This window comes from Lynx canadensis, chromosome C2 (assembly GCF_007474595.2).
Source record: "Lynx canadensis isolate LIC74 chromosome C2, mLynCan4.pri.v2, whole genome shotgun sequence".
Classification (NCBI taxonomy): Eukaryota; Metazoa; Chordata; class Mammalia; order Carnivora; family Felidae; genus Lynx; species Lynx canadensis.
In genome coordinates, this window is record NC_044311.2 from 41,229,997 (window position 1) to 41,244,901 (window position 14,905).

The window sequence follows — 14,905 nt, forward strand, 5'->3', positions numbered from 1 at the left end:
TTTACTGTAATAAAAAAAAATCAACCCTGGTTTTGTGTGATGAAAATGTGCTAAATTGACCTTTTCGATTGTATTCACCGTGTACTCAGCTGGCAGACAAGACCGTAAAATGTAAAATCTCACCTCCAGCAGGGCCAGGAAGTGTACTTTGGCAAATGACACAACCTGCCCATCTAAACTATCTGATTAAATGGGACAGAAAGAATTAAATGGCACCTGAGATGTTACTAGTGACATGGCCTCTACTGAATGTGCCAACATCCCATTGAACACAGGTCCATGGTCCTCAAAGATGTGTATGTAGTTTTGAAAAGTCTGTCTCCTCAGTTAGCCTGTGAACCCTGAGGATGGTAATTATGTATTTTTATCTTTGCATTTCCCTCTGCCTTCAGGAATAAACCAGTGCCTGGATTTAGCAGATGCTCACTAAGGTTAAGTATTAGTGCAATGAAATACTGGAGAGGAGGGTATATATTTTGAATGGTCAACCTTTTTACTGGCTACTATAGTAAATATTCCAAAAATAAATCCACTGATTGTGTTGTTATTCATTAGGCAGATCCTGAGTGAATGCCTATCACGTGCTATTATTAACCATGCTAAATGTTATCATGTAGCATTCTAAGCTGCCTCACTCGACTACACTTGAAATGTATCATTTTGTTTTTCTCTATTCTGGGATTTACAATTTAAGATGCCTAGAGGCAAATAAATGGGAAACAGACTCTGAAGGTCAACCAAATTATGGGAAAAGATCCATGTTCAATATTAGTTATCACTAGTCGAAGAGTTGAATTTGGTATTAGTTTATTAAATCCAGACCTATGGGTTTTCCAAGTTTGCATCTTTCAATATAAGTTAAATTAAACTTATATGGCAGGTACTGAAAAGTAGCCAGTTGTCCCAGCACCAGGATGCCATTCTCTGAAATCACTGTTTATTCTAGACTTGAACTTAATTTAACATCTAGTTGGTTGAAAAATTCAGCTAGCAAATTAGTCTGGTAACCAGTTTTTGTGTAATTTCTGGTAAATCTGATTGTTAAAATTGTTTTAAAATGCATCCTTCACTGACAGCGATAAATTCTAGCAGCTTTCCTGCATAATATACTCCTATTGATACCATACTTAAAATTTAAATATGCTTTGAGTAAGGTATAAGAAATAAGCATTTATAAATAACTTCGTTATATCACAAAGCTAGTTACTACTATAAAACATTACAAAAATGACTTTATTAGAATTAAACCTATATAAGAAAACAAGGACCCTGAATGCAAACCTGACTGATAATTAATAAGAAATTACTTCACAAATTCCTTTGAAGTATTAAAAAAACTGTTTTAGTCCATTTTGACTGCTGTAACAAAAATCCCATAGAGTGGGTGGCTCATAAACCACAGAAATTTATTTCCTGCAGTTCTAAAAGTCCAAGCTCAAGGGCCCAGCAGATGCTGTATCTGGTAAGAGTCCACTTCCCAGTTCATGATGGTGGTCTTTTCACTGTGCCCCCACGTGGTAGAGGGGCCAAGGAGCTCCTTGCCTTTCTTTTATAAAGGTACTAATCCATGGGGCACCTGGGTGGACCTGTTGGTTAGGCTTTCGACTCTTGATTTCAGCTTAGGTCATGGTCCCAGGGTGGTGGAATCAAGCCCCCTGTTAGGCTCCATGTTGAATGTGGAGCCTGCTTTTGAGATTCTCTCTCTCTCTCTCCTTTTGCCCCCTCCCCTGCTCACACACAATCTCTCAAATAAATTTTTTAAAAAGTATATAAAGGTACTAGTCCATTCATAAGGGTTCCACCCTTCACCCTCACGTTCTAATCATCCCCCAAAGTCTCACCTCCAAATACATCTCATTAGGGGATTAAATTTCAACATATGAATTTTCGGGGACACAAACATTCAGTCTATAGGATTCCATCCAGGTCAGGACAAAATTTCATTTCCTTCTCACATGCAAAATACATTCATTTCATCTAAACAGCCAAAAAGTCTTAACTTGCTCCAGCATCAACTCAAAAGTCTGAAAGTCCAAAGTCGCATCTAAATAAGATATGGATGAGACTCAAGTATGACTTATCCTGAGGCAAAGTCCTCTTCTTCTGTGAACCTGCAAAAACAAACAATTAAGTGCTTCCAAGATACAATGGTGGGGCAGGCATAGGATAGACATTCTCATTCCCAAAGAGAGAAATAGGAAAGAAGAAAGGAGTGACAGGCCCCAGGTAAGTCTGAGACCAAACAGCACAAACAACATTAAACCTTAAGGCTCAAGAATAATCTTTGACTCAGTGCTTTGTCTTCTGGGCCCTTTGGGGTGGCCGTGGTACCCACAGGGATTGGCAGAATGGCCTTCCCTGCAAAGACTCACCGCCTGGGCCCTGTGGATCTCCAGGGCTGGGGTACCAAGCCCAAGGCTCTCCCAGATGGCCCTGTCCCTAGAAATCTAGGTGAAGGTAGCCATGCTCCCTTGGCTTGTACACTATGAGCATAAACAGAAATGGGGCCATATGCGCCCGCACCTTCTGCCTACACCCTCTGGACACGTGGCCACTGAATCTCATGCCATACCAGGGCCCAGCAGAGCCACATCTGGGGTGGCGGAGAAGCATGGTGAAAGAGTGCGGAGAGCAGAGCCCCCCATGTAAGGTAGTGTCAGGTAGTGTGCAGAAAGGTCCCACAGGTGCTGCAGGCCCCTCCTTTGGATCACTCAGCCTCCTCAGCCCTTGTCATCGGGGTCTGTAATGACAGCAGCAGCTCTGTGGATCACTGAATCGCCTTCAGGGTCATTCTTACATTGTCTTGGAGAATAGTTTCCTAGCTTCTGTTCAGAAGGCTCAACCATATTAATTTCTTTATCAGTACCTTGGCCACATCCTCAATGTTCTCATTTTTTGCTATATGGATAGGCTGCAAATCTTCTAAGTCTTTAAGTTCTACTTCCTTTTGTTTAACAATTCTGCTTTTAGGTTACTTCTCTCTGCTTGCATTTGACTGTAAGAAGTCAGGGGGACCTAACTGCACCTTCAACACTCTGCTTAGAACTCTCTTCAGCTAAACCTCTAGTTTTATCACTTGCAAGTTCTATGTTCCACAAAACACTAGAACATGAACACAATTCTGCCAAGTTCTTTGCCCCTTTGTAATAAACAGGGCCTCTCCTCAAGTTTCCAACAACATGTTCCTCATTTCCATCTGAGACCTCATCAGAATGCTCTTTACCAATTCATGTTTCTACCAACATTCTGTTCAGGATTAGTTAGCTATTCTCTAAGAATACTGAGGCTTTCTCTATATCTATCTTTTCTTTCCAAGCTCCCATCAGCATCGCCTTTAAAGTTCTGTTAAAATATCTAGGCTTTTTCTAGAATGCATCTCAAAATCCAGCTTCTGCCTATTACCCAGTTCCAATGCTGCTTCCACATTTGTGTGTTATAGCAGCACGCTCACTTCTCAGTACCAATTTCCGTCATAATCCATTTGGGCAACTGTACAGTACTGGAGACCAGGTGGCTTACAAAACAAATATTTATCTTTCACATTCTGGAAGCTGGGAAACCCAAGATCAAGGTACTGACAGATTACAAGGACACTAATCCCATTCATGAGGGCTCCACCAAGCATGTCCTATCACCTCCTAAAGTCTCCATCTCCAAACACCATCACATTGGGGTAATTCATAAATCTGGGGGGAAATACAAGCATTCAGTCTATAGCAAAGACTCAATCACAAGTCAAAAAATAAAACAGTATTTCACTATAAACCATATTATATTTATTTAAAAGCCAAAAACAATATGATGAAGCATTAAAATACAAAGAAAGTAGCTTTTTTTTAGTGACTCTGATCAATTTTACACAATGAAATACCATTAAGAAATATAGAAACTATAATATGAACCATAGTTCATATAAAAAAATAAGACACATAGTATTACTTTTAAAGAAAGAGGGATAATAACTGTAAGAGACAACTTAATGCCATGAAAACTTTGAACAGAAACTTAAAATGTCATATGTTAAATAATCTTTTCTTAGCATTATGCAGCAGGTCTTGGGATGTAGGGATGCGGGCAAGTAAAAATGAAGTTTGTACAGATAAACTTTCTCAATATTATTGTCTCATTTCCTATATAAAATGTCAGATATTATTATAAGAAATAATATATATGTCTAAGACTGCAATCATATTTTCAAATATAAGGTAATTGTACTTTTTAGACAAGCAGCAGTTTAACATTTTAAAAAAAAGCTAGCAGTAGCACCTAAATATAGAAATTACAAGAAACTGAATAAAACAACTTTACCATGAAAAGATAAATATAATTGTAAAATGAAGCACCTTTCTTTGACTTCAACAGGAATTGTGGGCAAAGGCTGTCATCCCCGAGTAATCCCATCAGAGAACACTTAGAGTTGCTTTATTTAACAAGGAGAAGAATACATTTCATTCTACATACTGGCTGTGTTGAAAAAACACAGTCCATGTCCAGATAGGAAGGTAGAGTACAAAAGACACAGGTTGATTCATCAGCAACTATTCACCAATACACTGTGCTCTTAACTAGCTAATAACGCTTATACTGTAACTATGTTGATTCTACAGAATTTTACTGTTAAGCTATAGTTCACAGAGAAGTTTTATTATCTTCTTTGCACAGGCAGATTTATCTATCATCTAAATAAAAAGCAGCTAAGAAATATTTAAAAACGTCAAAATTCGTAGTTTTGCTTTTACGAAGTGCTACACAGAATGCCACATTTCAAAATTTAGAAACCCAACTTCAACTCCTGCAGTTAGAAAAACATGGTGATTATCAGTGATCTTGAAAGAAAGAAAAATAAAAACTATCTCCTCTGTGTCACACCCCATGAGATACGAAAGTTCAATAGGCAACCTTTGAGATTTGGCCAAAATATTTCATATGTAAGGCATCTGTGGCCAAGAGAGATTAAACAGATTAAACACAAACTCCTCATAAGGACACTGATGTCTCTGAGTTGCTCAGAGATCTAGACAAGCTGTGGCCCTTGTCACCTCTTTTCCTGATAGGATGACCCCGACTCCATGTCCAGGCAGGTCCTGATAGACCACGCTAGTGAATGAGGGAATAGGTATGGAAAATAGAACCTTATGATTTTTTTTTTTTTTTTTAATTTTTTTTTTTTTTTCAACGTTTATTTATTTTTGGGACAGAGAGAGAGACAGAGCATGAACGGGGGAGGGGCAGAGAGAGAGGGAGACACAGAATCGGAAACAGGCTCCAGGCTCTGAGCCATCAGCCCAGAGCCCGACGCGGGGCTCGAACTCACAGACCGCGAGATCGTGACCTGGCTGAAGTCGGACGCTTAACCGACTGCGCCACCCAGGCGCCCTAGAACCTTATGATTTTTAAAAAAATGTTTTGTTTGGTAATAAAATCAAATTTTCCACTGAAACTTATAAACTTTCAGAACAAGGTTTGATACATATGCACAAATAAATTTTTCCTTGTACAATAACACACAGTATTTCTGCCTACCTTCCTTTTTGTTTTAAAGGTCAAGAGTATTATTCTTTTCACTTAGAATCAAATTTATCTTCGGTAACAGGACAAGTTGATGGAGAGGACAGGTTGGAGAGGGTTGGGGATAAAAGCTGTTTTATTCTATCTCAAAGACTGCTCTAAAAAGCTTGCCATTTCATGACCCATTAATGTGAGAGCCCTGGGATTCATTTTCCCTTATCTCAGCGTAAGTAAAGTGTTTTCAAGCTCATTGTATTATGTTTACTTGGTTAATGAGTTATAGCTTTTTCAAGGTGAACTCCTAGTCTACCATGTAGACAGAGAGACAATCAATTAAAACACATGGTTCAATCAATTAAAACACGTGTTCTTGCCCTTACACTCAGCCTACCTGTCAGAGCTAATACCCAGTAAAAATGATCTGCAAAAGCAGATACATATATTTGCAAATAATTCAGGGGATTATAAGCCCAATCCAACTTCTCTAATTTTTTTTAATTAACCATAATTGTTGATTTGCTGTGTCCATCTATCTTGATGAACGTCGTGGTGATCTTTCAAAATACATGAAGTCCTGAAATTAGAAAAAAAAATACATATATATATATATATATATATATAATATATACATATATATATTAGAGAGAAAAAAGAGACAACTGTATGTATACAGATGGATACATAATTAGATGCAATGCATAAAATATTATCCTTTATAATTTATCAGGCAATCCTCTTTCTAGTTAAGAATAAATAAATCTAATGAAATCTTTATGAAGAGGACCTAATATGAAGAGCAGCAATTAAAAACTTGGAACTATTGGTAGCCAACAACCTTTCCATTTGGGGGTACCAGTTAACTAAATTTTCATTGTTAAAAAGATGAAAAACTTGACAATCAAAATTAAATGTTAAATATACCAATTGCAGTACATTAACTACATTTTTAAGGTAAATATTTTCCATTTCATTTCTATGCTTTACTTATGAATATTAGCCATTAATCAGCCAGTAATACAGCAAGGGAACTGTGCCTACTAAATCTAAGGAAGATACAACTCCAAGGAGTACAATGACAGACAGGCAATAAGGTGGAGGGAAAGGAAATCAGCTCTGGAGTTATTTTATTTTCTCAAGAAGTCAAAGGACAGGCATCTTTAAGTAATGAGAAAGACAAATAACATGCTGTGATGACAATCACACCCACTGGATGTCTAATATTCTTCAAGCACTCTTCTGGCCCCTGTACTCAGATGATAGCTAATGTTCATCACCCTGAAAAAATCTAAGTATTTCTATCTCCATTTTACAGATAAAAAGAATGAGGCCGGGAAGTGTTCAACACTTTGCAAAACATGTCACTAGTAAGTGGTAGAGACAGGCACTGGCCTAGTTGCAAATGTTATTGCCTTTCTATTACACTACACTGCATCTCATTGGAAAGAATAACTCACTCAAGACAAGTCAAAAGTAAAAGGCTTACAATGAGGAAGCAGGCTCCAAAAATCATGGCTTTCATCTTCACATCCATATCTAAAGGGAAGTGAATTTCAAACTGGTCAGCATCGCCCATTGCTGATAACAGACCGTTCCACTTCCTAATAATACTGCCGATGTTGGATACACCATCAAGGGATTTGACCTAGAAAGAGAAGCATGTGACTTAATGATGATTAAAAAGTACTATACGTTTCATTCTTCTACTTAGAAGCACTTTACACTGAGATAAGCATAAATACAGTACAGGAAATTAATAACAGTAATAACATAATTTCAAATAGGGAATTATGGCCAAGATGGGTTAGGTGCCTTGCAACTGGTTAATAACTGAGCTGGGATCAACAATAGCCAGGTTAGCCAGGGAGCCCACCTGTCCATCAACTGATGAAAGGATAAAGATGTGGTACATACACACACACACACACACACACACACACACACACACACACAATGGAATACTACTCAGCAACGAAAAAGAATGAAATCTTGCCATTTGCAACAACATGGATGGAACTAGATGGTATTACGCTAAGTGAAACAAGTCAGAGAAAGACAGATATCATATGATTTCACTCATATGTAGAATTTGAGAAACTCAACAGATGAATATAGGGGAAGGGAAGGAAAAATAAGATGAAAACAGAGAAGGAGGCAAACCATAAGAAACTTTTAAAGACAGAGAACTGAGGGTTGCTGGAGGGGAGGTGGGTCAGGGATGGATTAAATGGGTGATAGGCATTAAGGAGCGTACTTTTTGGGATGAGCACTGAACATCATATGTAAGAGAGAACTCACTGAGTTCTACTCCTGAAACCAAGCCTACACTGTATGTTAACTGACTTGAATTAAATCAAACAAAAAATCCAAAAACCAGAACTGGGGCATATCTGACAGTTCTCAGGCCAATGCTCTTGTTTTCAAGAGCAAATGAGGTATGATTTGAGGGAGGTATGATTTGAATTGATTTTGAAATTCTTCTTCATATAGTAAAGGGTGGGAATTGGGGATTGGGAGGGAGTCTCTACAGTCTAGAGAAACACATGAACAAAAGTAAGGAAGCATAATTCTACATACTTCACAAACTTCATATAATCAGTCAAGTTTTTGTGGGTCAAATCCACCCTGTTGTATGTCAGAATTCCGAAGAGCTTTGGCTTCTCAAAGGGGGACTCAGGCACTTGCTAACTTTTGGCGATCAGAATGATCCTATATACTCTGCCCCTGAAATGTGGCTACATTTTCTATTTCTCTACAGTGGTCTTTTAAAAAATAAGCAATGCCTGAAGAACTAAAAAGGTTTATTGGGTGTCATAGAAAATACTTGAATGAGCAACTTTAGATAAAGAGCCTTGCTGAATTGCAAGACATCTTCTAAGAAGCTCAGGAAATATTTCTAAGAATCTCCTTTGTCAAATTCATAGGATAATAAGCAATCATTTTGTAGTCAGTGAAATAAAGGCAAAACAGGAGGATTTTTCATTTTTCTGAGAAAATGTTATAATCTATTATGAGTTTTATCTATGTTATCAGTGTTATCCTGTCTCTTGAGGACACAGACAGACTTCCACCATGCAGATAGACGATTTGCACAATCTCGGGGTGATCCATATGTTCTGTGATCTGTTGGGCACTTTCATTGCTCAGGACCTGTATCCCAATCCTGCAAATCTTTGGTAAAAATGGTTAATTAAATACAACCAAGAACAAAATAAATGGAATCTACTGGGCTATTTTCTTTCAGGTTTAGTGTTTTACATGGGTCCTTCTCATCTTCATCAAACACTGAAATCATAAACAAAGTAGCTCACATTTTGGGAAACATTAAGCAATCCACCAACAATAATTTGCAATGATTTGATGTCAACCGATAACTCTTTCCTCCTTCTACTTTATTCATTCATGTGAAAAAATAATCTAAAACCAAACAATTCTAAGGTCTGTCTGTACATGTTGAAAAAATACTAATAATGTTATTTTTACATTTACCTCAAAAACAGAATCTGAACCACAGCCATAGGTTGAACATGGCCCACGTACTCGCATCACATTTTCTTTCTTCTCATTCTGGATGCTGTAAACTGCCCTGCACAGGTTCCAGTGTTCTGCAACAAAGCCAATGGTGACACCAGGAGGACACTGCACCTCCAGCTGCAAAGAAGCAGTGACAGAGGGAAGGATGCTACATATATACCCGTATGCACACACACCGTACGTTCTTCCCTCATGCAAGGACTGGAAAAAATGTTAATGGTACAGACTCCTCCATTGTACCCCAGGCTATTTCTTAGGGGTGTGTGTCAGTGAAAGGCCTTGAGAGGTGAGGTCACATTTCCCTTTGGGACAGACTTACTGCTTGTTATACAATGATCGTTTCTCCAAGCTCAGTGTTTCTCAGCTGTATGCACACCCGCCCGCTCCTCTGAGTTAACCCCAGAGAACTTGGGCGCAAGGGGTCTATACCAACATCCGGCTCCTGACGCTGGTACTGCTTCCTGTGCTGTAATAAGGTTCTCTGTCTCTGCTCTAGGTGCCTCATGTCTTCTGGCACGGTCCGTGACAAAGTAACAAGGTAACTTCCTAGACTTAAATCCCAGACATGACAATTGTAATAGAAAAGAGAAAGACAAAAGAGGCATTCTGTAAACTGTATACTGTGGAAACAAAGGATGTGTGTATGAATATATAAAGCCATTTTTACAAGTTTTAAAATTGTCCAGTACCCTGTTTTAACTAATCATCTTTATAATATTCCTTTGTGAAGAACTAAGATCTTCATATTTAATAATAACATGAGCCATAAAATTAAATTATTTAGTAAAAGCTCAGAGTTGATGGCTCTTCTGGTGTCATTTATACTTTTCTAACAGTTTTGAGTCCACTGGGTCTCAAGGGCAGGACTACATAGCTTCACAAACTGCCAAATCAAGGCATTATTTAAAAAAAAAGTTATTATTGTTCACATATATACATTCAAACATATACATAAGCATATAAATTTGATAACTTCCTAGGATTAAGATCTCATATAAGTTTAAGCCTAAGGGGGGAAAAAACTGTAAACAGGTAAATTAAAAAAAATTCATTTGAGAAGAAGAAACCCAACTCATCAATACGAAGAATTCCTTGTATCGTCAAAAGGGTTGAGGATTAAAGGTGAAGATTCATCTCAAATTTAAGGCTATTATAGGGCGCCTGGGTGGCTCAGTCGGTTAAGCGGCTGACTTCGGCTCAGGTCATGATCTCGCGGTCCGTGAGTTCGAGCCCCGCGTCGGGCTCTGTGCTGACAGCTCAGAGCCTGGAGCCTGTTTCAGATACTGTGTCTCCCTCTCTCTGACCCTCCCCTATTCATGCTCTGTCCCACTCTCTTTCTTAAAAATAAATAAACATTAAAACAATTTAAAAGAGAAAAAAAAAAAGAAGTGTGGTAAATTGTATACCTTTTGTTTCAGATTCTGTGTCTCCCTCTCTCTGACCCTCCCCTGTTCATGCTCTCTCTCTCCAAAATAAATAAACGTTAAAAAAAAAATTTAAGGCTGTTATTACAAACACAGTAGTGAGAGAGAAGATATCTGGGAACAACAACTAACATTCTCTGAGCACTGTACTACCTGCCAGGTACTGTAATGACAGTTAACATACATTTACTATTTAATCCTCAAAGCAATCCTGCGTGATGGTACCATTATTATCTCCATGTTATAGGACATCAAAACACAGAAAGGCTTGTAAATAAACTAACATTCAGGAAGTGCTGGTACTGAACATAATCTGTCTTTATATATCCCAGTAATCCCATGGGATATTATGCATAGTTATGTACGGAAGTACTGAGGCCCAACGAAGTTAAATAAATTATACCAACATAAATAGAAGGCATATCTAGAATTCAAAATTCTGGTTGACCTCTGTCTAAAGCTGCGTCTTTTCCCTGCAGCAAACAACCTTCCTAGAGCCTCACAGGTTGTAGAAGAGGAACCCAGCTGTAACTCAGAACATCTGCTTTCCAGTTCCAGTGCTTGGTGGAGCGTAACACGCTCATCAGGTGCTTAATTTTCTGAGCCACCCTTTCTTTACCTGTGGCAAGGTGTGGATTGGGATGGACAGTGTACAGTTATCTGAAGTCTCTTCCAGTTCTAGGGGCGCCTGGGTGGTTCAGTCGGTTAAGCGTCAGTCTTCAGCTCAGGTCATGCTCTCGTGGTTCGTGAGTTTGAGCCTCTCATCGGGCTCTGTGCTGACAGCTCAGAGCCTGGAGCCTGCTTTGGATTCTGTGTCTCCCTTTCTCTCAGCCCACCCCTGCTCACACTCAGTCTCTCTCTCAAAAATAAACATTAAAAAAAGAAGTTTTTAAGTCTCTTCCAATTCTGAAAGTATACAATTATGTCTAGGGACACCTTATCTGGGGTTATGTTGGTGCATTTAGACAAATGTGTGTGACTTCTGTTCTAGGTAACAGATACATTTCTAACTCAGTAGACACAACCGACAGAACTGTGGTCACCAAATAATCCTGATTTGAGCCTGAGCCCCAACTAGCACCAGAAGACAAGAACCCACAAGAAAAAAAACCTCTGTGATTTTCCTCAGGTGAGACAATTTGGCGGCCCTCCTCCCCATCCCCCTTCACCCCCTCGGCTCTCTTCTTTCAGTCTGACCAGCAGAGCCAGTGAAAACCCCCTCATGTGTCATTCTGGAAGGAGCACAGCGATGCTGTCAAGAGTTGGATCAGGAAGAGACAAGGAATTAGACTTGTGTTCTCTGACCTCTTGCCTGGTGGAGGGACAACAGAAGCAACAGCAGGTGCATCTGAAAGGCCTCTGCATGGTCATGATTTCTCGGCCCATAAAGTCAGTGACCCGGAGGATGAAGGGCCTTAGTGTCCGATAAGCATTTCTGGTAAAGTCGTCTGTGTCTTCATTTACGATGTAAACCATCTGGTCCAGGTTGTTTTTAATATCATATCCATTATTAGTTTCAAAAGATGTGATCACTAAAAAATAGAATGAGAAAGCCACTTTAAATTAGAAGCAGTTAAAATGGGCCTCAAGAAGTCCTTTTGTAGTATTCCTTAGGTGCTTAAAGCAAAATAGCTTTTTAAAATTTTGAAGTGAACTATATTCAATTGATTAGGACACCAAATAATTCACTTGCCCAAAAAGTATTCAGTAATTTTGAAAATTTTAAATGAAGGTCAGTATAAAACGATTTAAAAAATTTTTCCACATAAAAGCAAAGACTGAAACTATACTCCTGGTATATCTGAATTCAGAAAGCTTTCATTAAAAAGGCATTTAAATAAAAGTATACTTTTTACCATAAATGAATCTGCTCATGAAATATACTGAGATGACTAGGGTCATTACCAATTGCAATAAAGAAAGTCAGAGACTGTATGTGGTGGTCAAATGAATGTGTGGAACTGGGGATAAAGTGAAGGTTAATAATCAAGTGAGGATGAACTGAGACCAGGCATTATGTTGACTGTGATTCCTTTTTCTTCCAAAGCAAGGGCACTGGACTAGAACTTCGCAGATTTAGATTCTATGTCCAGCGCTACCACTCATTAGCTGACTGTGGTGCCTCTGGCGAACTCATTTAGTGTCCTTGCTCCTTCTTTTCCTCTTCCATTAAAGATGAATATGTAGAATATGGTATGGGGGTTGACCAGATAAAATGTAAGTCTTTTTCAAGTCTACGAATGTATGTATCATGTATACATAGGTGAAATTATACAAAATAATTCCCTTTCTTACTTTTCTGAAAGGGTAAAAGAAGACAGTCTTTTCACTTCGAACCACTAAGAAATGACCAATATAAATAAAGAACAAGATATTGGGTAATGCAAATTTCCACCTGATTCAAATTTCCACCTGCTGAACACTAACAAAATTATACATACTTTCCAGAGGCTCAAAATGCTGAAGGACGTGAATGGTGTCCAGCTGTTGGGATAGAACAAAGCAATTAGGAAAAAATAATCACAGAATTAAATCAATGTTAGAAAAGGAACTGATGAGATGGGTATAAAAAGGTTATCAATTGATACCAAAATATCTTTTCAGCATTGAATGGAATAAAAAAAAAAAATTAGTGAAAGTAGCCTGTCTGCACCTGTTCCGCAGAGGAACACAGGAAAACCAGTGTTCTCCAGTTCTATGTTAAAAGACAAACAGTTGCCTGGTATATCAGAAAATCATTTTCCTGCTGCAGTCACAGCATCCAGAAGAAGCTGTGTGGACGTAGATTGTTTCTAGCTCAGTCCCAACTCACTGGTCTTATCGACACGTCACTCACAGACTGGAGTTGCTGGGGAAGTTCAAGACAGTTTAACGTGGACCAACCACACAGTAGGCTATTTTCTCAGTGGCTTACAGAGAGCAACTCAGCCAGGGACCTCACACAGGAGTATCTAGTTTTATCTTATTTTCACAGGTACCTCTGGAAGATGTTCACACACTGACTTCCAATCATTTGAGCTACTAATGCCAGGGTCTTCCCTAGGTGCAGGCTTTAATTAAAGGAGAGGGTCCACAAGGGCTGGAAGCATGTGATTATATTAGGGCAAAGGGGAGGAAACATTCTGGGATGGGATCTCTTGAAAAGGGAGCTGGGAAAACAACTAGATAAACTTCTACCTTAATGTCACATAGGAATCACCCTAAAGTCAGACAGTTTGTTGGGCTCATTACCTGATAGAGTTGAGAATATTCTAGCAGAAAAGAAGAAACTTCTTTGAAGACAGAGTAATCACATCTATATAATTTTATTTTTAATTTTTTAATGTTTACTTATTTTTGAGAGAGAGAGAGAGAGAGCGTGTGTGTGTGTGCATGAGCGAGCTGGGGAGGGGAAGAGAGAGGGAGACAGAGGATCCGAAGCATTTTCAATGCAGAGCCCAATGCAGGGCTTGAACTCACTGTGAGATCATGACCTGAGCCAAAGTTGGGACACTTGACTGAGCCACCCAGACCCCCCTCTATATAATTTTAGATATATAGATCATTCCTAATCCCTGAGACCAGCATATCACCTGAAATGTCATATTTCTCCAAGTATTCATTGAATACAATGGCTAATAAAAGAATACGTGAATGTGGTAATAAAGGAAGTTAAAAATAACCAGACATAAATGTTTTGTGGTGTTTAACTGATTACAGAGGGTATGGAGAGGATACAACCCTTCCTTCATTAAAAAAATTTTTCTGATATAAAAACACAATCCGGTGAGGGGGTGTAAACACATCTTATAAAATACCAAAAGTGGTCACTAAGATGGTTTATAGTTCCTTTAAAAATCCAGAATTAAAAGTCAAAATACTGCTGATAAAAAGCATCCACTGCTGAGTACAATATTCTAAAGAAATAATGCCTGTTAATATAAAAGAAGTTTGTCCAGAAGACACTATGGCTGTTAAGGAGCAGTTCTCTAACAAATTGGGGGAGTCACTGGCCACGCCAACCCTCTAGAAAGAATATAATCCTGCTACTTTGGATGCTCCAGAGTATTGAGAGTCCCGATAATGATTCATGGAATCCGCACAGGACACTGCAAAAAGGATAGGATAAGGAAAATGATAAACCAATGAAGGGCTGTTTGCATACAAAGTGTTTCCACTAATAACATCCACACAGCTACCACCTGTTGGATGGACCCTGTGTGCCAAAAATAATAAGCACAGTATAAAGCTTTCCTTCTTAAAAATTCTCCTAACAACCCAATAAGGTATGTATTGCTAGTACTATTTTATTGATGATGAAATTCAAGCACCAACAGGTTACAGAAGTTACTGAAGGCTGTAGAGTGAGGAGGGACGACAGCTAGAATTTAAAACCAGGTTGGTCTGTCTCTAAACCTGTTTTGTTTCCTTTCTCACTTATTTTTTTTTTATTCAAAACAAAC

General features: G+C 38.6%; 1 protein-coding gene across 1 annotated transcript in view; it reads right to left on the reverse strand.

Moving 5' to 3' along the window:
* Positions 1–3,763: 3,763 nt before the first annotated feature.
* The window catches only part of PLSCR4 (phospholipid scramblase 4), a 50,972-nt gene continuing 39,830 nt past the window's right edge, over positions 3,764–14,905 (reverse strand). Inside the window, exons 5-10 of the mRNA XM_030329961.1 lie at positions 12,905–12,947; positions 11,769–11,995; positions 8,995–9,156; positions 6,992–7,150; positions 5,384–6,082; positions 3,764–5,132 (exon numbers count right to left, since the gene is read on the reverse strand). Coding sequence (XP_030185821.1) covers positions 6,038–6,082; positions 6,992–7,150; positions 8,995–9,156; positions 11,769–11,995; positions 12,905–12,947 — 636 coding nt within the window. The 3' untranslated portion in view covers positions 3,764–5,132; positions 5,384–6,037. The remainder of the gene's footprint in view (positions 5,133–5,383; positions 6,083–6,991; positions 7,151–8,994; positions 9,157–11,768; positions 11,996–12,904; positions 12,948–14,905) is intronic.